This window comes from Babylonia areolata, chromosome 11, assembly GCF_041734735.1.
Source record: "Babylonia areolata isolate BAREFJ2019XMU chromosome 11, ASM4173473v1, whole genome shotgun sequence".
Taxonomy (NCBI): Eukaryota; Metazoa; Mollusca; class Gastropoda; order Neogastropoda; family Buccinidae; genus Babylonia; species Babylonia areolata.
Window position 1 is genome coordinate 11,549,613 of NC_134886.1, and position 24,590 is coordinate 11,574,202.

At 40.7% G+C, this 24,590-nt stretch overlaps 1 protein-coding gene and 1 long non-coding RNA gene across 2 annotated transcripts in view; both read right to left on the minus strand.

The window, feature by feature from the left end:
- Positions 1-15,857: 15,857 nt before the first annotated feature.
- Positions 15,858-18,598, minus strand: LOC143287527 (uncharacterized). The gene is made up of 3 exons (XR_013055972.1): positions 18,143-18,598; positions 16,834-16,913; positions 15,858-15,998 (listed from the first exon to the last, which is right to left on the minus strand). It is a non-coding gene; the product is annotated as an uncharacterized LOC143287527 (long non-coding RNA).
- Positions 18,599-19,913: 1,315 nt separating this feature from the next.
- LOC143287141 (multidrug resistance-associated protein 1-like) overlaps positions 19,914-24,590 on the minus strand; it is a 96,604-nt gene continuing 91,927 nt past the window's right edge. Inside the window, exons 31-34 of the mRNA XM_076595086.1 lie at positions 23,477-23,635; positions 22,878-23,044; positions 21,150-21,344; positions 19,914-20,102 (exon numbers count right to left, since the gene is read on the minus strand). Coding sequence (XP_076451201.1) covers positions 19,964-20,102; positions 21,150-21,344; positions 22,878-23,044; positions 23,477-23,635 — 660 coding nt within the window. The 3' untranslated portion in view covers positions 19,914-19,963. The remainder of the gene's footprint in view (positions 20,103-21,149; positions 21,345-22,877; positions 23,045-23,476; positions 23,636-24,590) is intronic.

The following is a 24,590-nucleotide window of genomic DNA, read 5'->3' on the forward strand; positions in this document are numbered from 1 at the left end:
CAATACCTTTAAAGAGACAAAAACCTGTATGTTCCTCCAATGCTTGTGTGGATCGTGCACGACCCATACTTTGTCTTAGACAAAACCCTGTTTATTCCTCCAAAGCTTATAACAAAATATAGAAAAGGAAAACATATCGTAACAACTGATTACACACACATGCACTCGCACACGCACACAGACTCACACAAACACATACACTCAGAAGAAACACATGCTCACGCATTCACACATACGCACACACACACACGCACACACAACTGATCACACACACAACTGATCACACACACAAACGCATAACACCACATGCACATACATACAAACCCTACTTATGCACACAGAGATTGATAGAGAGACTGAGACAGAGAGAGAGACAGACAGCGAGACAGAGAGAGAGAGTGAGAGAGGACTCATATAGCATCCTATACACGCACAATCAAAGATATTCAGTCACACAGGTACATGCTGTTAGAGAAAGGGATGGAAGGGAGTTATAGCTGAAGACAGGCAAAAGGGACGGGGCGGGGAGGGGGTAGTGGGAGAGTAGTGGCGTAGTGAGGCTATTGAAAGTAAAACTTCTTTATTTTCCTTCACTAATTGCAAATTAAACTCTGAAATTACTATTAAAAAGGTATGGGTCGCGCATGACCCACACGAGCTTTCAAGGGGTGACCACGTTTTTTCCTCTTTAAAAAGCATGGGTCATACACGACCCACACAAGCGTCTGTGAGTAGTTAAAACGCCACCTTTATTTACTCATTAATTACTGAATTTTTTTCATTTTTTGGCAAAAGTTGGCCTTTTAGGTGTAGGAAGCATTTCTGAAATTTTGTAGAAAAATATTAAGAATTGGCTGAGATATTTGCGTTTTTGTACCCTTCTGGGTTGTGTACGACCCACGATAGCCAGCGAAGATTAAAGTGGTTCACACACATTGATCCAGATCACTATTCATCGTCAAGACTGGTCAAGTTATTGTGGGATTATTAGGGTAGCTGTTAGATACACATGTATGTTAAAATGTATGTATGCAGTGTGTGCGTGCGTGCGTGCGTGTGTGGTCACATTTTGGTGTGTGTATGTAACATAGATATAATGTTTTATGTTAACAAAAGCGTTTTTGTAAAGCACCTAGAGCAGATTTCTGGATAGTGTGCTATATAAGTATCCATTATTATTATTATTATTAATCTGGTTTTCTATTTTATTCAAATAAATCACAGTCCAGGTATTTTAAAGTTTCGAAAAAAAAGTATCAACCAGTATATGTTGTGTAGTTGAGTAATTTTTGAAAACAAAGGAGAAGAAAAGTTTGACAATGGACTGCGATACAAACACTGAGCTGAACGGGAAGGAGTGGCAGCCGCGGTAAAGTAAACAGGTCGCTGTGTTTGGCAGCCGGTTCTCCATGCTAGAGGCTGGAAGTGTAAATTTCACTGCTGGATAGTAGAAGAGTGTAGACATTTTCAGCAAAATAGCTGATCATTGTTTGGTAATAAACTGCAACAATAGGTATGGGAAAGAGTATTATTTGTTTTAAAAAAAAAAGCAAAAAAAAAAAAAAAAAAAAAGCAAGCAAACAATCTTTTATTTTTGACATTTCTCTCTCTCTCTCTGTGTCTATCTCTATGTGTCTCTCTCTTAGTCTTGATAATAATTACAGTATTAATGATGTTCATAATGATAATAACAATTGATAATAATAATGATGATGATGATAATAATGATAACAACAACAAAAATAACAATAACAACAGCAACAACAACAGTAATAGTAATAATGACAATAATAATAATTATTAAAGCAACAAATAGTTGTCTTAGACAGTATCAGTAGCTCAAGGAGGCGTCACTGTGTTCGGACAAATCCATATACGCTACACCACATCTGCTAAGCAAGTGTCTGATCAGCAGCGTAACCCAACGCACTTAGTCAGGCCTTGAGAAAAAAAACAAAGGAAAAAAAAGAAGAAGAAAAGGAAGTAAATGGATATTAAAAAAAGAAAAAAGAAAAAAATTAAAATGAAATAATTAATAATAATAATAATAATAAATAATGAAAAAAAATAAGGATGAAATAAAATAAAATGAAATAAATAAATGAATGAATAATTTGAAAAAAAAATTAATGGAAAAAAAAATAGAAAAGAAAATAGAAAAATACTTTCTTTTTTTATAGATAAAAAAAACAACTTGTCATAGACCAAGTTCATGAAGCAAATCGTACACTTAAATATTGCCCATCAATGTGCACGAATGGGTATAAAATGAAGGAAAATATATCAAGACTTAATAAAAGGCAGAAAAAAACCAACAAAAAACAAAAACAACATAAAAAACCAACAAAAAAAACCCAACAGAAAATAAAGAAGAGGGAAAAAAACAAAGTACGAAAAATAGGAGGCTGGAGGCCCCACAATAGACAACAGCAACAAAAACAACAGCGTCAGTGTGTGTGTGAGACAAAAAAAAAAAAAAAAAAAAAAAAAAAATCATCTAAAAGTGAAAAATCAGCTGGGAGGTTGGAGGTGTGTGTGTGTGTGTGTGTGAGAGGGTGGGTGGGTGGGTGTGCCATCACCTTCATCTATTTTTCTCTCTTTGCTTCCCTCCTGTAAGTTTTCGTCGCAGTTAACATTTTACAACTGAGTAACCAATTTCTCTCTCCCTCTCTCTCTCTTGTCCAGTTAACAAGTTTGCATACGGCGAATTAGGACGTTACCCACTGCAACAAGGTGTATCAAGTACTGGTTAAGGTTGCTGAATATGAATGTGCACCGATTACCCAGACAGGCATATTTGATGTTGTTTAACCTAGACGAAAGGGGGAAAAAATGCTGGGTGTCTTTAGTAAAAAATACTTTATTTAGACTTGGGTTTGGATATGTCTGGCTGCAACAAGGCGTTGGTTGTGAGCAAACTTTTTTGTCATTATTTAAGCAAAGAATGAAAGATATATTTATGCAGGAGTGGGATGAGTCAGTAATGTCTAAAGATATATATCATAACTACAGACTGTTTAAAACTGGTTTTTAGTGTGAGCAATATTTTGACTTTGTGGATAAAAAGTGTTTTAGGGACTGTTTGGTAAAATTACGGCTTGGTTTGCTCCCAATAAATGGATAATTTTTTAGGAGAACATTCAAATCTGATTCAAATTACGCATTAATTGTTGTAATGTGGTCGAAGATGAAAACCATTTTATAAACAATTGTGTCCTTTACAATAACCTGCGGCAAAAACATCTGAACTCTGAAGGTCAATCAATGTTCACTTGCTGAAGAATGGTTCTGTTTACAGCATTCGTAAACTCTGCGTTTATATATTTAATGTCCTGAAGATACGACAGGAATTCTGTGACAACAATGATGAAAATTAGAATTAATTTACTATGCACAAGAAGCACTTTTGTTCTACAGGTTAAGTTAGTACGTATTTTACATTTTGTTGTCGGTGCGTGATCACCATGTTGTGTGTACTTTTGACCTCTTTCTAGGGGCCGGAGGCCTGGAGATGAAAGTTTTGTTCTTGTTCTTGTTCTCTTGTCCAGTTGTTTGTATACATTAAAATCAAGGTAATTTTCAGCTACAACAGATTTGCCAGCTTAATTAGAGAGACTCAGAGGGAGAGGCATTTGCGGCAGGCAGTAGCCTCCAGCAAGACAGCAGCCTGTTGGCTCGCGGCTGGCCTCCCTTCTTCCCCTCCATACTATTGAGCTCGATGGATACAAGTATAGCAAGGTGAAACGTCAAAGCATGGATTTCAATATGAATAACTAGCATGAATCCATAGACATGAAAATTGCACAGGAAAAAAAACCCAAATTTCCCAGACAAACAAACATTCCATGCCTGGATGAGCATATATTTTACAGACATTTCACCAAGACTGATGTGGATAGGGTTCCATCAAATATTTCTTTCATGATTTTTCTACTTCTTTCCAATTCACTTCTGAGACATTTCATTATGTAAAGCTCATCTTCGTTGTTGTTTTTTCTCCATCAAATTATTACATAGGACTCTCTGTTGCAATATGAATTTAAAAATCTCATTCACTCAAACTGGTGTATAACATTTCATTGCTGCAAACTTCTCATTTTTTTCTGTAATTTAAAAGCAAGCAAAATCATTCCTTGTAAAACCCCCACCCCCCTCATTTGACAGTAACAGTACATGAAGGGTACAGTCTTTCATTCAAACATTCAAAATGAAACATTAACATTATGTCTTTCCTGTGGAGGTAGTCTTTCTTTTTGCATAAGAGCTCTTGCAAAATGTTCACCCCAAAGTAGTTTACTCTTCATTGCTGCATATTTGGATTTTTATTATGGCTCTCGTTCACATGTGTACCAGAGAAAGCAGGAGTCACTTGAATGTGAGCCTTCTGGTTTACAATGTTTTGTCTGTAATTTGTCATTTGATGTAATGCTCATGGATAGTTAGCAGATGACCTATGTGTGCGCGGGCCCACACACACATACACACACTCTCTCACTCTCTTTTTCTTCTTCTTCCCTACAGAGACACACTTCAATCCCTCATAACAGCAAAGCATATGATGGATGTCACTCAGCCCAAGTACTGCACAGACAAGGTGGAAAATGGGAGGTAAGGATGACTGACGAGAGGCTAACGTAGGGGCAGGTACATTGGATGGAGTGTTGATGCAGGTTTGACGCAACCTTCATCAGATCAAGCCCTGAACAAGACCTCAAGTCAAGAGCATAAGCCAATAGGTAACTAAACTCAGCTCTGGCCGGTACAGGTGCACACACTTTCACTCTTTTCATGTACCAAGCAATGTCCACGTACTACAAGATTGGTCCGCTTACTTCGCCACAGAGCCAGACGGAATGGCCTTTCTTGAAACCTACATGCTCTGTGGCATCCTAAGTAGGTTTCAGTTGGTTTCGAGGCATAAAGATTTTCCAAATTATAGTTATCAGCGTTAATTAATCAGCTAATGACCCACCGCACAATTACAGATCCACGCTTAGTCTATATTCTGACGTTAGTTTCTCATACCATGACGGCTGAAGCCTTGAGAGATTTATACACTCTATGTCACATCTAGACAGGGCATTCACGTTATAACTCGAGATGACATAATTATACTACAGTCAGCTTGAACCAAAGAAAACTCTTTCTCTCTGACACATTAACTTGAGCAATATTGCAGTCAGTGATTATGAATAAGATCAACATTGCTGTATTTAACATAGGAGAAGAGTTATTTTTCTCCTGTTCCTGTCCCTATTGTGAATTTGGCAAGTTCAGATTATTCTTGGGATATCTACTTCCCTGGAATGACACTCTGGGTCAATTTGGCTTCGTCAGGCCAGACATTACCCACAAGTGGAGATTCAACACCGAGCAGGTAGGAGGTCGTCAGGCCAGACATTACCCACAAGTGGAGATTCAACACCGAGCAGGTAGGAGGTCATCAGGCCAGACATTACCCACAAGTGGAGATTCAACACCGAGCAGGTAGGAGGTCATCAGGCCAGACATTACCCACAAGTGGAGATTCAACACCGAGCAGGTAGGAGGTCATCAGGCCAGACATTACCCACAAGTGGAGATTCAACACCGAACAGGGAGGAGGTCATCAGGCCAGACATTACCCACAAGTGGAGATTCAACACCGAGCAGGGAGGAGGTCATCAGGCCAGACATTACCCACAAGTGGAGATTCAACACCGAGCAGGGAGGAGGGTTGTTCACCCTGGCCCTTCAGTGAAAGAACCTGAAGCCTGAACCGAAAGCTGTCCGTCCCCGAAAGAAATGTGGTGGGAAGGGGTGAAAGTGGAGGCAAAATTCCAGGCATCGGAAGTCCAGATGGCTTAAGTCATTAACCTCCTGGAAACGCTCTCTTCCATTACATCCGCCATTTTATCATCAGGAGGGAGGTCAAAGCAAGTGCAATCTAGCCGAGAGCTGCCACTGCCATTGTTTCCGCCATGTTGTTATGTGAAGGAAAGGGGTAATGCAAACTGACCTCAAACGACCATTCTCTTATCTGTATCATGTTGTGATAGGGGCGGGTTGCTGGACAAGCTAGTCCAAAATAATCCCTTCCTCTAATTCCACCGAATTGTAATGTGGAGATTGTGAGTTTTCTGTGGCCCAGACCACCTTCTCTCACTTTCACCACACTGTATGGGGAGGGGTTCCACTACTGTCTGCTCCAGGTGAAAACGGTACACATGCTAGTCAAATAAAAACAATAGCAAGTTCCATCCAGCTTCACCACTGCTAGCTGCCAACAAAGAAAGTGGGGCGGGGTGATGGGAGAGGGAGCAAAGGGTCGGTCTGACATCTGGGCCAAGTTTTGTGGCGGGACAACCGCGTTCAACCCACTACAAATCTTCCGGGAAACTCCGTTCGCTGACGGAAGAAATCCAGATTATGACTGAAGCCACATTGGGTTCTGAGGTACTGGTAGACGCATGCTCAGCCGGCCACCGTGACCAGCCAGACACCCACATCCGTGGTCCGGTTACCATGACAGCTGTACACAAGTCTACAGTCTGACTGTTGGTCGACCTCATCAACACCGAACTGGGCCCGAAAGCTGAGAACTGAGGGAGGAGAGAGGGGAGAGGGGAGCAAGGGGAAGGGAAGGGGTCAGACAGGATGAGCAGGTCGACACTTTCTGTCTACAAACTGGTCACACTTCTCCCGTGTCCAGGGAAAATCATTGCACTCATAACATGGAATGAAGCAAGCATGTTCATACATCATATCTGGGAGGGTCAGGAATGCACAAAATAAACATGCCCGTACTGTTCCTCACACACATGACACAATCACATCAATGTGATTAATCATGCAGAAAGCTTTTCAAATTGACCTACACGTCACAGCCTCTCTTTGCTTTCATTGCACTAAATTCAGTTTTATAGTTTGCACACACACACACACATATATATATATGTAAGAGCTAGTGCACTCTTGCTTCCTGGTTTGAGAGTCATAGTCCTTCAAAAAAGACTAAGCTGTAAATAATTTCCTATTGCAATGGAGAAACCACTGATCAGTACTACAGCTCTCACTTTGCTGTTGGCCCAACTGGAAACTTATGTCAATATGTGATATAAGTGTATAGGCCATATGTTAATACACTTTCTAAACTGACCTCTTCGTACCAATGCACTGTCAGACATTGGTTTCTCGTCCCATGTTCATAATCTAGGTCTCATTCTTTGTATTTTTCAAAGCGCATATTTCAAATATTTGTAGGATGACATACCTACTGAACACTGAAATGTTTAATGTCATTAGCTGTAAAGCTCTAGTGACATAGTAGGTACAAATCAGAACAAAAATGGTGCAAAACAAATAAAATGGAACAGAAAGGTAAAACATAATCAAAGTAAACTAAACCGCTAAGGGATAAGTGGCACTTTGGTGCTTTGTCATTTGTTTAAAAAGTCCATGTGGCAGACCGGTACTGTGCCCTCCCCCATTGACCATTCAAATGTAACCCTTCCTTTTGTCTATGACTTTTTCCCCCCTCATAGAACCCATACTAATTTTTTAATTGATTAATGAGTATTTGGACCAATAGTAGACGTTTTACGTATACTTACTGCCTCGGATACACATTTTGCTAGTGAGAGTACCCTATCTTCATTTTCTGTCATCAGTATGCCGAACAGATCTTTTCTTTCACTGAGCTGTATTGAAAAGTGTATAGTTTTTTTTCGCAATTCTTCGTATCTTTTGCAGTTAAATATGAAACGGTTTTTATTTTCTGGGCTTTCGCCACACACTGGGCAAGAGGATGTTGCTACGTCTGAATCGAACCATCTTCTGTTGGCATTCAGTCCAAGTGCTCTCAATCTGAGCTTCGCCAAGCAGATTTTATGCCATTTATTTGTTATGATCTTTACATACTTCTGTGTTTGAAATATTGATTTAAATGAATAGAACCATTTATACCTATCATTGCTCCCTGTTTCTCCGTGCCAGTTTTGTTTGTAACATGCCATAAGTCTATCTTTAAATTCAGATACAAAGCTGCTCTCGTGCCCTACTCCTTGGCACATCCAGACCAGACCGAATCCATGTTCCGTTAGTGTTTTCTTGATATGGAATACCCAGTTCTGTTTGCCCTTGTCCTCTCTTGCAGCAGCATCTCGTATGCTTGTCTACATAATCGTGATGTTGACAGTCTAGTAAGTTTGAGCCAATATTTCATGCATTTTACAATTGATTTAACATGCAATGGGTACCTGCCAGTTTCGCCATACATTATAGTGTTTGATGAATGTAATAGGACACCAAGAAAGCGCTTCATTGCAAAACTATGTACTCTTTCTATTTGATTATTTGTCACGAGTACCCATATTTCCGCTCCATAGTTCAAGAATGGTTCAATTTGTGTGTCGAAAAGTTTCCAGAAAAGCTGTGCATCAGTCGACCGTTGTCTCCTGAGTGATTTTATAATTTAGATTACACCTTTTTTCCCTTTTCTATTTGCTTTATCCCACGCAGACGTTAAACTCAATTTAGCTGTGAATAAAATTCCTAAATATTTATATGAATTGGTTACTTTTATTTCTCTATCACCATAGCACCATTTTTCATGAGTCAAAAGATGACCTCCTTTGCGGAAGACTATAATATTGGTCTTATCGAGATTTACTGTTAATTGTAGTCTGTCTGTTTCTTGCTAAAGGGCATTTAATTGATTTGGTAACCCAATGGGTGTGTCAGACAAGTGAACAACATCATTAGCAAATAGCATTAGGAACAATTCTGTTGCGCCAGGTATCATTTGTATTCCATGTCTACCCTTCCTTGATAACTTTACTGCCAATTCATTGATGAAAAAGGAAAACAGCTGTGGGCTTAGGAGATAGCCTTGTTTAACCCCTCATGGACATTGAAAAAAGTCGGAACAAATACCTTTGTCACGAACACATACAAGTACACGTTATAGTGTCAGGTTATGGTAGGGTTGTGACATCCCCAAGCCACAACACACTACCCCTTGTTTACCACCTCCCCCCTACTGTCCCCCCCTATCCCCACTCCTCCCCCACTTGAGACTGTTGGTCACAGGAAGCCCCTTCCCTCTCCACCCCCCCCCCCTCTCTCAGCCCTCTCCTCCCCTGCTAAGCCCACCTGCCTGCACTGTTGTTAAGCCACTTGCAGGCACCTCACAGGCAAACATAGCCAGAACAATTAGCCTCTCAGACACCACTTCAACTCCCTCCTCCCCCGCTCTCCTCATCCCTCCCCCCACCCTTTCCCTGCTGAAGTGTTTGTAGGGATTAGGACAGTGTGTGTGTGTTGCATCCTGGCTATTGGTCATCTTCTGACCAATCAGAGGTGTCCGTTTGCAACATTTTATACACATGGCATGTTAACAACCAATCAGGTGATGTTCTGTCTCTAAATAGTAGACACAGACTGGAGTGTTGGGACCATTGGTCCGTTGGTTTGTACCTGTTGGGAAATTCTGAATATAAACAGCAAGCTCACATGCCTGCAGCCTTTTCCCTGCTGTTAGCAAACTGGGGAGCTAGACTGAGAGACTGAGGCTCCACTGAGAAAGGCATCTGTTGACCAGGAGGGCTGTAAGTAGTGAACTAGGATCTATTTTTCGGACTTGGTTGAATGTTTGATTTCAAGTATTGGGTTCTGTGACTAACACACTGCCCCAGTGGGATAGTGTTCTGTCACAAGAACACAAAGTGAACTGTGATTTTTATCACAAAGACTGATAGAACCATTGAGCTGATGTGCTACTGCACATAATTATAAGTGTAACAAACATGTGTTTGATTCAGAAACCATGAGTTGTGTCAGAGTACATCCAGTATGTGTGTGACTTGTTGAGTGAAAGAAAAGTGGTTAAGGTATAAAATGTAGCCAATACTTTGCTGAATGGAAATACTGGTTTGAGTCTTTGAGTATCCCCCCCCCCACCCCCGCCCCCCAACCCTTGTCATGCTATTTTGCTATAGGTATTATGGTATGATGTTTTGATATCATGTTTGGGTTTAATTGGTCTTGTATCTTGGCTCACATAAATGACAATGTTCAGTGATACGTCGGTTGTGTATCAGTTGTTGACATACTGTGGGAACAATGTAAGCATTGTGTTATGAGAAGCTATAAAGATGATAACTGTGTGTAGTATCTGTGTGTAGAACAATGTTTTGTTAAGTTGCTCATGGAGTTAGAGACATTACCTACCTGTTTGTATGTTAGGTGGTGACGGTTATATCTAAGGTGAACAAATATACCGGCTAACTGTGTGTGGAGAATATCCCATGTGTGTGTGTGTGTGTGTGTGTGTGCACCAGGGTGATACAGCAAACTGTTATGGGAGACATGTTTGACTAGTTGGTAGTTGTGATTCCCATGTGCTGTAGTCATGTGTTAAATGCCAGTGGGACAACATATAATTGTAATGTGTTTAAAAGATTTGAGACCACTGAGAGTCAGTCTTACGTTGGTGCACACAGGTTGCTAAATATTTACCAGAGACAATTTACTTGGTACTATGATTACCAGTGAGATACTTTGTAGAGACAAAGGGAAGATATGTTTGATACTTTGTAAACAGTTATTATTGTACGGTGGTTTAACTGTGGTTATGAACACTGATAGTTTGTATTTTAGTCAGTGACATGTTTGGTGCACAGTTTGTATTAGTCATATATTTGGTACAATATTTTGTCACTAACTGTTGGTTGAGAATAAGCTAAAGTAAATCGAGCTTCTGTATTCTACATGGATTCCTGTGAGGAGAGTATATACATTTGCGTACATGGTGAAAGGTTATATTTTCGAGTGCGTGTTTGAATCCGTCCGACGACATATTGATGTTTGCATGTTATTCTAGCCTTTCATGGCAATGATGTTTAGCATATGTTTTGGTATTGCTTTGACCTGGGTTTTGGTTTTTGTATGTATTCCAGGTGTGCTGCTAAATGCCAGCTGCTCCAAACTGCTAACTGCAAAGTTAGGATGTGTTGCTAAGTTAGGATGTGCTGATAAGTGCTGTTAAGTTAGAGAAATAAACACCTCAATTCATCTTACTAAAAGACCCTGCTGTGGTATGAGGAGAGAGTGGATTGTGCACCTATCTTACCTACTCCTTCTTCTCCTTCTATCCCTTACCCCACCTTTTTACATACAGAATCGTAGATGCTTTTAAAGGCCATGTAAAACTTTCCATGTACCCCGCTTTTTCTTAGTGTACTCCACAGAATGTTTCTGTTCACAGAATCAAATGCTTTTTTGAAGTCTACGAATGCTACGTATAGCTTAGTCTTGCTTAAAAGATGATTTTGGACTAGAGTGTATAAAGTGAATATATGGTCAACAGTGCTATAACCTGTTCTAAAGCCCATCTGTTCCTCTATATTTTTTTCTATTTCTGCCCATTTTCTTAATCTGCGATTTAAAATGTGTGTATACACTTTACTAATTGCACTCGTCAAGGCTACTCCACTGTAATGACATACCTAGAACACAAGAGAATACTAGTAAGCATGCACCGTTTGTCACTATTTGTCATGCAGCTGTCTAACTCTTGTCCTCTCCAGGGGTCCAATGCACCAATCGAGCCTGACCGTAGGCTAGCCTTGAGGCAAGGCTTTTGACTTTGTTGGCTTTAGCCTAAGTCGCCGCCAGTTTCTTATGCATGGACTCAGACACTGGTCGAGACAACGAAGTCAAAAGCCTGCCAGCCAGTGCAATGACGTCATGCATTCTTGTGTCTGGGATTCCCGGGCATCCCTTGGAATTTTGCGCTGTGCGCATGCCCGAGCACCGTTTCCTCTTTCCTGCGTGTTTTTGTTGTTGGTGCTTCATTCGCGTCGCAGATCATCACAATGGAAACAAAAAAGAAGCGCCCTAACTTCTCCGATTGTGAGACACAAATCCTTTTGGAGGAGGTCGCTACAGAGCACGCATTGATAAATTCGCGTTTTCAGGCTGGCACCACTATTAAAAAAAAGAGAGCGGTCTGGCAGAAAATCGCGGATCGAGTCAACGCTGTTGGAGGCCACAACAGGGACGCTGACGCTTGTAAAAAGCGTTGGAAGGACCTCAAAGAGGCCTACAACAAGAAGAAGGTGGCCACAGGAACCGGGAGGACCACCACCTCCTCGAGTACCATTTGAGGAGTTACTCGATCAGCTCCTTGGGAGCTCATTTTTGAGAACTGGTGTAGACGGTGAGTTGCTTTTTTTTTAGTGTGTGTGTGTGTGTGTACTTTAAGTTTTACGTCTTTTCACTGGTAGGTGATATTAGACAAAGGGGCGGTGGATGGAAGTGAAATGTAAGTTGCATGTGAATACATGCATGCATTTGAGCGAGCGTTTGCGTGTGTACATATAAGTGCATGTCTTTGTGTCAGTACAACTGTGTATAAATTAAATGTGTGTGTGTGTGTTGTGTGTGTGTGTGTGTGTGTGTGTGTAGAAGAAAGAATACATGTATTAATAATTAACAAGTAGAGTAAAAATTAAAATAATAATAAAGAACTAGCAGCAAACATTACAAAAACGAACCAATGCGATTTTCATAAGCGAATGTTTGTGTGTGTGTGTGTGTGTGTGTGAGTGCACGCGCACATGTGTGTGTGTGTGGATGTGTGTTTCAGTGTGTGTGTATGTGTGTGTGACAATGTGACTGTATGTTTCTATAGTGTGTGTGTGTGTGTGTGCGTGTTTGTGCGCGTGTACATGTGTTTGTGGTTTGTGTCTCTGTGTGTGCGTGAGTATGTGTGTGTGAGTATGTGTGAAGAGTAAAGAATACATTTAAACATAAAATTAATAATTAACAAGAACAATATAAATAAAAACATATAAAAAGAATTAATAGCAAACATTACAAAAAGGAACCAATTCTACTATTCATAAGCATATGAATCGCCTTGAGAAATAGTGGAAGTGAATGGACAATGCAGTCAGAGTCTTTAACAGTAAGTCTTTTTAATTGTTTCTTAAAATATTGACAATCAAAAAGTAAATGATATGTTGTAAAACATTGAGATTTACCACAGACACCCTTGAGACTTTTATTGAATTTTGAACGAAGTGCATTTAGTTTTACTCTGTAAAAACAAGAAGTAAAATCTTGTGTGTGTGTGTGTGTGTGTGTGTGTGTGTGTGTGTGTGTCACTGTGTGTGTGTGAGAGAGAGAGTGTGTGTGTGTGTGTGTTTGTGTGTGTATAACAAATAAGATTTGGCACCGATATTGGTATTATATCTCAGCATCTCACTGAAAGAATGATAGAAAAGGTTATTTATGTATTAATTAGCATCACTGCAATTTTCATGCGCAGTTCATGCTGTTCAGTTTGTATTACTGTCAAAGGATCATGTCATGTGAAAAACTTCAAAAATCTACATTATACTTGAAAGATGAACAGTATGAAGTAAATTTTAAAGAGGCTTCAACTTGAAGGCATGTTAGCAGTTTGTGAAGGTTTGTGTAGATTGCTTTGGCCACTTTATTTTCCTTGGTCAGACACATTTGCCCTGCAGACTTACTTTTACTTTTGCAAAGTAAACTTTTCATTTTTGCCATTTATGGGATAAGGCCTTACATTGAGCATTCAGTCACAGACGCTAATCAAACTAAAATTGCAACTGCTGTTATAACTTATAACTTATATGTGGATCTGTATGCTTGATCATGGTTTTCACACTCAACCATACAACACCCAGTTGGTCATGGCCATTCTATGATTAAGAGGGTTAATTTCAATTTATCCATTCATAGTGGTAAAATGTATCAACTTTTATGAAGTGACACCCAAACTTGAAACAAGGTCAAAGGAAAATGTGCCGAAATCTTTCATTAGATTACACTGATTATTATATACATTACATTGTTTTGCTGAGTCAATTACATTTCCACTAATTCAAGTCCTGAGCAGGCTGAAACTGAAAGCTCACTATAGGGCCTTATCTCATTGTTTGGAATAGTATTATTAAAAAAAATGTTTTTTTCAATTTGAAAAAAAAAATGATTTATTCAAAAATGGTTCTCTTCTTTGAAGGTGCAGATGAACTGGACACATACTCACAGGACCAAGCTGATAACACCACTGGTAAGATACAGTTTAAAAATTATACTGGAATATCCTAGCCAATAATTGAATAAGCAACGACAGAAAGATAGAGCCTAACGACTGAACTCAGCTTCATGTCATTATCAAATTAAGTGGCCTAAAAAGTTGGGGGGTTTTAAGAGCTAGCTTTTTTTTTTCTTTTCTTTTTTTTTCTTTTTAACATGAAATGAGAGGCAATAGACAGCACTTCTTTAAGAATGTGTGCACAGGGGAGAGAGGGAGAGAGAGAGAGAGAGAGAGAGAGAGTACATTGTACTTAATTTGAGCCTCATGTTGTATTACAGAATTTATTTTTTGTTTTACAGATGTATCTGTCATAGCTGTGTCATCAACTCCATTACCATCAGGCAAGTTATTTACAACACTTGACTAACACTCATGCCTGGGACATTCAGCTGATCAGCATGGTCAGCAGGGTGATCCATGCCCAATAGGGTGAAGTTAAAAAACACATACAAACATTATAATAATTTATACACCATTGCTAAAGCTTTTATACAAAACTGTGATGTTATGAAACAGTAATTTTCTACTTTTGCTGAGTAATTACCTTCATAAACTAATAAACCATGGTATATAGACAAGACACTTTTTGTGATTTTTCCATGAAATTACCTTTGAAGTATACATTTTTGGAAAGTAATTTGCATTTATATCTTTGTTCTTTGTGTTGTAATGTAGTGTAAACACATCAGGCATGATCTATTCTGTTGGTGCAAGCCATGTGTAAATATACTCTATTTTTTCTTTTACAGTGACAAAACAGCCATGCAGATCAGCTACGGTTACCTCTGCACAAGAAAGTTATGAAACAACTGTCCACAACATAAGTGTACCACTAGGTAAATATACCTCTTTTTTTACCTGACAGTAAAATTTTCTTCAGCATTGACCCTCTTGTGCATGAATGCCCTGTTGGTCATGATGTTTGCATGGCCAGCTGGGCATATGCATGAGACGTTTAATTCATTCTTGCAGTAATGTACAAATGGAACTGCTGACACTCAAGAAACTGCACAACTGAAGCTTCTACCTCCAATTAACATTTTTCTGGCATTCATTAATACACCTTGGCTTAAGCTACACTGAAAATTGCAGTAAATCCTTTTATGCATGGAGATCCTACTGGAGCCCCCAGAATTTTGACAGGAATGCAAGACGGAGAGAGCACTGCAGCTTGCTACTAGTGCTAGTACCATTTCTTTGTCCAAATACAGCTGCATTTTGTTGCTTCTGAAGTCTTACAATATATCACTTGCAATGATTTTCTAACTTGTAAAAAAATTAAATTTTCAATGGAAAAGTGAACAAAGTTTTTATTTTATTTATTTATTTTTTTTAATAAGGTACCCCATTTTTGTTTTATTTTGATGTTTTCACCTGTGGTTGAACTATTTGTGCTACATACATAAGAGGGTTAACACGTGTTGAAATGCTATACTTCGCTTATGTCAGCCTGAGCAAAAACGGCAGTGAGGGGTTGAAATTTTAAATACTTATAATTACTATACAGTATACTTCACTTGATGTCATAAGTTAACCCTGTCATTGTCATGTCATCCCGGTTGATAAAGTATTGCATTCATGTTATATGTTTCAGAGCCTGGACCCAGTGTTGTCATGTTGCCAGACCTGGACACCGAGGATGATGGTGGACAAAGCTGTGCAGTCAGTCCAATACCATTCATGTGCACACCAGTCGCCACATGCTCTTCGCAATCTAATACCCCTAATAGTAGGAAGGTCCAAGAGTCTTCATTCCCAACACCGCAGCCTTCTACATCACGGGCCCCTTCTTCATCTTCCTCCACATCCACCAGCCTTCCACAGGATCCTCCAAGAACCAGTAAGAAGCGGAAGCACCCATCCCAGCAGTCAGATCCATCTGAGGAATCTGAAACAGAGTTAAATAAACAGTTTTTGAAAACTCATATACAAAAGAATAAAGAACAGACAACACTAGTTATACTGCAGCAGAAGAAAACAAAACTAGAATTCAGGAAATTAGAACTCCAGATAGCTCAGCTCGAGTCTCTTCAGCCCTCAGTTGCAGATGATTCTTTGAATGGTTAATGAGTATTAAATATAGTTTTATGTTCGTTGATGAGGAAAATAGGTAGGCTGGCTAGGTGTTTGATGGTTCGGGCTAGTTGTACAGGGGCTGTTTGTAGTTGTGTTAGATGGGTGGATATTGCATTTTGTATGTGATGTAGAAATGATTGGTTTTTTCTGGGGGGGTTTTCTTGCAGAGTGATAACATAAAAAAATGTTCTTAGCTTAATCATGACACCCCAAGAATCTACTGTTAGAGGTTTCAGTTCAAGCACTTTATAATTTGTTCATACTGAGTGACTGAACTCAACAATTAACATGTTTTTCATTATGGGTTTAACATCTCATCAATGCACCGTGTTTTGTTTTGTTTTCAAATATGGTCCTCAGGCTTTGTACTATTTCATGACAATGAAGAACCTGTTGATTTGCATAAAGCTGGCTTTGGGCATATGTGTCACTGTGTGTGGGTGTGTGGTGTGTGTGTGTGTGTGTGTGTGTGTGAGTGTGAGAGAGAGAGATAGAGAAACACTGAATGTGAGTGTTCATGGACTTGTGTGTACAATGTGTGCATGTGTCTGTAGATGGCTGTGTGTGAAAATGGAGAGGTGCTCATTTCTCGAGACGTACATTGGGAGTGGTTAGTTATAATATATTAATTCCAAAATTTTACTTACATTGACTAAAAATTCTCATCAATAATCCTCCTGCGGGTTTCCTTCCCAGCTGTCAGCCTGGCTCTCTCAGTCAGAACAGGCTGTGAAACATAATGAAGAAGAACATCTAAAAATATGTACACTGTAAATTGTAAGTCACTAAGTGTCTAGTAAACCATATATGGAAGGGCGGTGTAATTGAAGCCCTTGAGGCTTAACCCTCTTGGGCGAACAAGTCGTTCCATGCATGAGGGTTAATGCTGTTCCATTTTATTTATAATGAAGAAAAAGATTGAAAGAAATAGAACAGGGTCCCTGTTAAACCTCATGCATAGAACACCCTGTTGTCCATGCTACAGCATAGCCAGCAAGTTGTTCTAAACATTAGAGGGTGTACAAGGTTATACAGAACTAAAAGGGGTTAAAGTTTAACACTATAAACACCCAGAACCCACTTGTGCATGAAATGCCCTGTTGGTCAATACACAAGTGCAAACCACTGTACATGCAAACATTTTGGCCAACAAGACAATTCTTGAACAACTTGCTACAAGATTAGAAAGGTTCACTTTTGACATATTGTATGATTTGAACACATACTTGGCCATATTATTACTATGGCCAACAAGGCACTTGGTGCTAAAGATTATGTAGGTTTATGACACTATGTTTTGAACACCTTGTTGGCTATAGTAATAGTTTAGTCAAAAGTGTTTATTAACCCTCTTCTGCGTGCCGGAGTATCCTGTAGGCCATAGCCAATAGGGCATTCCATGCACAACAGAGTTTAAAAAAAGAATAAGGAATACAAATCCCCCCTCCCTACACACACACACACACACACACATTGATGTGCACACACACACACTACACATTGATCGTCTCTCTCTCTCACACACACACACACACACACAAAAACACACACAGACGCACACACACATTGATGTGCAAATACACACACACACACTACACATTGATCGTCTCACACAAACACACACAGGCACACACACACACACACATTGATGGGCACACACACACACTACACATTGATGGTCTCACACAAACACACACACACATTGATGTGCACACACACACACACACTACACATTGATCGTCTCACACAAGCACACACACACACACACACTACACATTGATCGTCTCACACAAACACACACACACTACACATTGATCATCTCACACAAACACACACACACTGATGTGCACACACACACACACACACACACACACTACACATTGATCGTCTCACACAAACACACACACACACACACACACAGTAACGGGACTATGCTTGATACGTGAAGTTGCTTACCTGAACGTTGATCGAGTGGAAGTTTTTTCTGTTTACGAACTCGAATTCGCGTTCTCTTTGGTGTCAGGGATCCTTGACGTGGCACGTCGTAGCGCAAGTCCTCTTCAACTTGATCCACAAGAGCGAAAATGGCTGCCCGCTCAAAACGAAACTTCTTCCGTATTTTAGTAGTGGAAAAAGAGTCCAACGGGTTATTCCTGTCGCGAAAACTGCGGCCTGGGCGAATTCTCTGACGACGACGTCGCTGAAAGTAGCATATTGCGGCCATTTTGAAAAGCAGTAGGCTTAAGCCTTCTCGCGTAGGCTAGCGAAATCGGCAGCCTAAATCGGAGCTGTTTAGGCTACCTTTTAGTCAAAAGCCTAACCCAAGTCTGGGTTCGTGCATTGCGATTTTGCCGACCGTAGGCTGGCCTTGCGACCAAGGCTAGCCTTGAGTCCGTAGGCTGGATTGGTGCATTAGACCCCAGGTTTGACATGGCAACGATCCTCTAGCTGGTACCTCACAGTACCTGCTTTACAAGCTTCAAAAGGATAGATCAATGCCGTGAGGCTGATTTTGAAACAGTCGCCCAGATGTGAACACACCATGCCATTTCTGAAATCCCTGCATTGGCTGCCTAGTCAGTCCATGATTTCATACAAACTCTCTTCAATCAGCTTCTTTTCCGGTACTAGTCCTGACTATCTGTAAGGGTCTCTGTCTTCTTTCCATTCAACATAAGGCCACTTTCACAGCATCTTTCAAATCTTCTCTAACGCCAGTCTTTTCAAACAGCATTGATCTCTTTGTCCTCCGCACTTCTAACTTCTTTTCATCCCTGCTATGAATATCTTACGTATGTGTGTGACTGAGTGCGCATTTGCCTATGTGTGCTTGCGGGCTTGTGTGTGTGTGTGTGTGTGTGTGTGTGTGTGTACATGTGTGTGTCTGTGCTTGTCTGTGTGTGCAAGTATAAAAGTGAATTGGATTAGTGATATATGTTTGAGTGAGTGTGTAAATTGATCAAATTTATCATTCCATCATTTATAATTATTGAGTTTTTCATATGTAAATCACTTTAAGCTCTTATTGAGAAAAAAGCGCCAGATAAGTATTTATTGTTTTACATAATTATTACGTACATGAATATTCATATATATTAAGAACATCATCTTCTCTTTTTCTTTTTTTTCAGTATTTTCTCCATGCCCTTCCACACACATTGGGAACTGGATTTCTTACAATATGACAGAAGCCAACTGTCTGATAGAGCATAGGCATGCAAACAGCTGTCTACGCAATTCTGCAGGGAAAAAGAAATGAAAATAAAACTGCTTTCACGACATTCAGTGCTGTTGATAATGTTGATGCAAAAGCATTCATTATTGTTATTCCAATACATTACTTACATTTTGTAGATGTTAATGTTTCAAGGTAAATGCAAAAGATCATATAAGCGTTTCTTTGTCATATACGCATTATTTTTGGGTTTTTGGTTTGTTTAAAAAAACCAAACACGTCATATAGCTCAATGAGTGCTGTCAGTCACAAACCCTGAAATCACGCAGTGCCATTCAGGAATCAGTGAGCTCTTCACGACAGGTTCAACAGTGTCTCTTCACGACAGGTTCAATTGTGGTAATATCTGGATGTCCCATCAAGGATCAGCAGTTTCTCCTTTTCCAGGCATCAGTCCTGAAACCACAAGTCCGGCCCATTCCTGTTTACAGACACAGATGGCCTCGCTTCTCTCCAGATGTCCAGAAATCTCTGTTCCATGTTGGTGAGAGTCCCAGGGAATCATGGAGAGTCGAACAAAGAGCTTTGTGACAGACTGCACTTCATTCCTTGTCTCTCGATGCCTTGCCTATGACAAGTCCGGCATCCTGAGCAAGATGGAAGAAAGTGCTGTCCTCATTTTGTAGCAAAATGGAGGGCTTGTCAAACTCCTTCACCCGCCCTCCGTCCATCACCAGCACCCTGTCCACAGCACATCATAATGGTAATCATATTCATGATAATGATAATAAAAATATCAGTAACAATATCAATATTAACAATAATAATAGCACACTACTACTACTACTACTACTACTGCCACCACCGCTACCATCATCACCACCACCACCGCCACCACTATTACGACTACTATAATGCAGATTGATGCTGATACCTTCCAGACATGGAGCTCATGGCTTTAACAATAGGCGAAAGGCCTACATTCATAACTACACATGCATCAGGTACACCATTCACGAACAAGCTGTGAATAAACAAACCGTGAATATTACGGAAATTCATCCACATGACACCAAAGCAGTCATCAATGTGTGTCATTTACAGCCCAACCAACAAGCAAAAGCCGTCAGTGATTCATGAATAATTCCCTGCGACCACCACACTGTTTTACGCACCTCCCTTAGCACAATTATAATACTTCGTTTGTTAAACTGTTTATCAAAATGAAGAAATCATGTTGAGGAGTACTGATAATCAATTTAGACAAAGATTTAGAGTTGTCTCAAGCATTTGATTTAGCAAATATACTGAACTATGACACCAACTTTAATTTGAGGAAATATTTCTGGGAACTGGGTAGGTATGGGAATGTGTGTGTGTGTGTGTGTGTGTGTGTGTGTGTGTGTGTGCATGAGTAGATGCATGCGAGTTTGTGCGTGTGTGCATGTATATATGCATGGGTGCATGATTTATGGAGAATTAGAGCAAAATCTCAGTGAATGAAGACAGCTTTCTAACCACTGTAAGAACAAAAAAAGTTTGAAATATACATAAACCCGTGTACTGCTCTTTTTGCATCAGTTGTGCATATAAGTGTGTGTGAGTCCGAACATAAACATATTTCCATGCCTATGCATACATGCATATCTGGCAATGTGTGCATACACTGGTATGTATGCATGTGTGTCCACGCGTGCGTTCACATTTGTGGAAGTGTTGCAGCAATACACGCAAGTCATCAACAGTGTCGTCGCCATGTCTGAGAGAAGGAAGAGAAAGCCCACGCACCTGTCGTAGTCCATGATAGTGTTCAGCCTGTGGGCAATGGTGAGGGTGGTGCAGTCACCGAAGTCACGCCGAATGGTGCCCTGGATCAGCAGGTCCGTTTCTGGATCCACTGCAGCCGTCGGTTCATCCAGCACCAGGATTCGGGTTTTCCTCAGCAGACCTCGTGCCAGGCACACCAGCTGCCTTTGTCCCATACTGGTGGACATTGTGACAAAGAGAAGACATCAGTTAACTGTCAGCTTGGTCTCCACTGATGGACATTGTGACAAAGAGGAGACATCAGTTAACTGTAAGCTATGTCTTCACTGACAGACATGATGACAAAGAGGAGACATCAGCTAACTGAAAGCTAGGTTTTCACTGATGGACATGGTGATAAGGAGGAGACATCAGTTAACTGTAAGCTATGTATTCACTGACAGACATCATAAAAGAGGAGGCATCTGTTAATTGTAAGGTACGTTTTCAACAGAGCAATTTTGACAGAAACATACAGATTTAGTTTCTCATTTCTGTGAAAAGCTACAACAGGGACAACATACTGTTTGCTAAAAACTAACTTAAACAAGAATAAAATTGGAAGAGAACACAGAATTTATGGGAATAAAAGAAGACAAAGACGAAGAAATCTAAGAAAGAAACAAAGGAAACTATATATAAAAAAGATTTGTTTGGAACAGACAGGAAGTGTGTGGCGGTGTTCGATGATAGTTATCCTCAGCTGAAAGGTCAGTAACGTCAGCTACCAACCACAGTGCAACAAACATGCATAACCCCCTTCCTAAATTTTCGTTTGTGAAGACATGCCATGATGATGAAAGGTCTGGCAGCAGTAAATCCATATTAACTATGTTCAGGGCTCCCAATACGAAAGGCGGGACATGTGCTCTCCTTCAAGTCGGGTATGCATCCACATCTGGGTCGAGTAAGGAATGATCGGAGTAAAGTGCCCTTCCTCAGTACACAAAACCTTGCCGAAACGGGGCTTTGAACTCTGATCACTGGATCAGAAGTCCAACGCCTAACCGATTCTATCACAGCGACTGTTGATGAGAGTGCAAGATGTCAGTTATCCCAGTTGCATTGGATTGTATTGTATTACTTTTTGTCACAACACATTTCTCAGTGTGAAATTTGGTTTGGGCTGCTCTCATTGAGCACAGCACATTGCCGCAGTGCAGCGCCACCCTTTTTTTCCCTGCCTGCAAATATATATATATATATATATATATATATATATATATATATATATATTTGGTTTTACGATCACAGTGGACTGCAACTCCCACATTCATTCGTTTGTTCATGAGTGGGCTTTTACGTGCATGACTGTTTTTACCCCACCATGTAGACAGCCATGCTCCGTTTTCGGGGGTGTGCATGCTGGGTATGTTCTTATTTCCACAACCGAATGCTGACATGGATTACAGGATCTTTAACATGCATATCTGATCTTCTGCTTGCGTATACACACAAAGGGGGTTTAGGCACAAGCAGGTCTGCACATATGTTGACCTGGAAGATCGGAAAAATCTCCAATCTTTATGCACCAGGCGCTGTTAAGCGATACGAACCCAGGACCCTCAGATTGAAAGTCCAATGCTTTAACCACTCGGCTATTGTGCCCACTCAAGGTCTAGTGGAGAGGGCGTCCGTATGGGAATTGAACCCGTGCACACCCGCTTCCTGGACGGGGTCTTAACCACAAGGCCAGCGCTGCACAGTTACCTCAGGTTCCTTCCACCTTCTCCACACTCATACTCGAGGCCCTGGGGCTGGTTCCGCACAAACGGCAGGAGGTGTGCCAGCCGCAGAGAGTCCCACAGCTCCCGGTCACTGAAGTTCCCAAAGGGGTCCAGGTTCATACGGAGACTGCCAGAGAACAGCACAGGGTCCTGCAACACCACCCGTCCACACGGACATTGTTAGTCGTCACGAACTGATTGATGAATGTAGATAAGATGGTTGGTGGTGATTGGTCGTGTGTTTGTGCTAGTTTGTAGATTTAATGTGCATGTGCGCATATATGTGTGTCGGGCTGTGGGGGGTGGGGGAGGGGTGGGGCGTGGGGGTGGGGGGGGGGTGGCTGTTTATGTGTGCACGTGTTTGTATACCTGAGTGTATACATGGATGCATGTAAATGTGTAACTTTGTATGTGTATACAGTAAAAAGCGAGCGTGCTCTATTTACAACTAACTGCACAATACCCAAAGCACATTTCGCTTGACTGGTACTCAAATCTACAAATTTTGCACAGCCATGGGCACTTTTCCTGCACACTGTTCAGCTATCTAACAAGCAAACTGCACAGAAAGAATTCTCAGACCTGTGGTAAAACAGTCAGCCTGGATCGAAGATCACGCAACACAAGCGATGCGGCATCAAGACCATCAATGGTGATGGTTCCTGTCACTGGTTCGATCAGCCGGAAGAGAGCCAAGGTCAAGGACGACTTGCCAGCACCAGTTCTCCCCACAATGCCAACCTACACAGCAAACAGTCACGTGACTTTGGAACAGTATCACATAGTAAAAGGATGTCAGGGGAGATCAGAATGTTACTACAGCTATGATTTAAGATCTTGTTTTGGGTGCCCCAGAATATGAGACATTTTGTTTTCTATATCTGATGATGACAGATAATATCATACCACTGATCTGCTTGCAGGCTTCTCCAGCCTTTTGCCTGAGATGATGGGAATTATGACGAGACTGTCATGGAGGTCCTTTCAGGTTGTCCACTGATGACAAGACTGTACTCTGAGCTTCCTTTCATGATCTGTATGAAGTATGTCTCGGATTCAGCCAGGCTCTGGGGCTTCAGACACTTACAGTTTTCACACTCTCCCTAAAAGCCATCTGTGAAGTGGATGACCACTGACTGTGTGGCCCCAGTCTTCCCATTTGAGTGGACAGAACACTATACCGGGTAGGAGCGAGTCACGTGCCAACCTCCACCCGGCCCATCCCTCCAGCTCCACCTACTTTTGTCAAACAGAAAACAATTAATAAAGCTATCCATGAAATAACATAATACAATAAATAATTATATTTTAAAACATGTTTTTCTTCCATCACTGGCAGTGTATAGTCATAATAAGCCTTTTAAGTGGGGTTTTCAATGCAGGGAAATCCTAGTGAAACAAATACATTTGTGGACAGAAAAAAAAGGTGGTGCTGCACTGTGCTGACACGCACTCCCCAGAGAGAGCAGTCTGAATTTCACGCAAAGAAATCTGTTATGGCAAAAAACAACAACAAAACAATAACAACAACAACAACAAAAAAGCAACTGATACAGTACATTGATATGGTAATGACAGGACTCTGAGTATTCTTCTTCTTCTTCGTTGGTGGGCTGCAACTCCAACCATCACTCGTATGTACATGAGTGGGCTTTTACGTGTACAACGTTTTTACCCCACCGTGACGACAGCAATA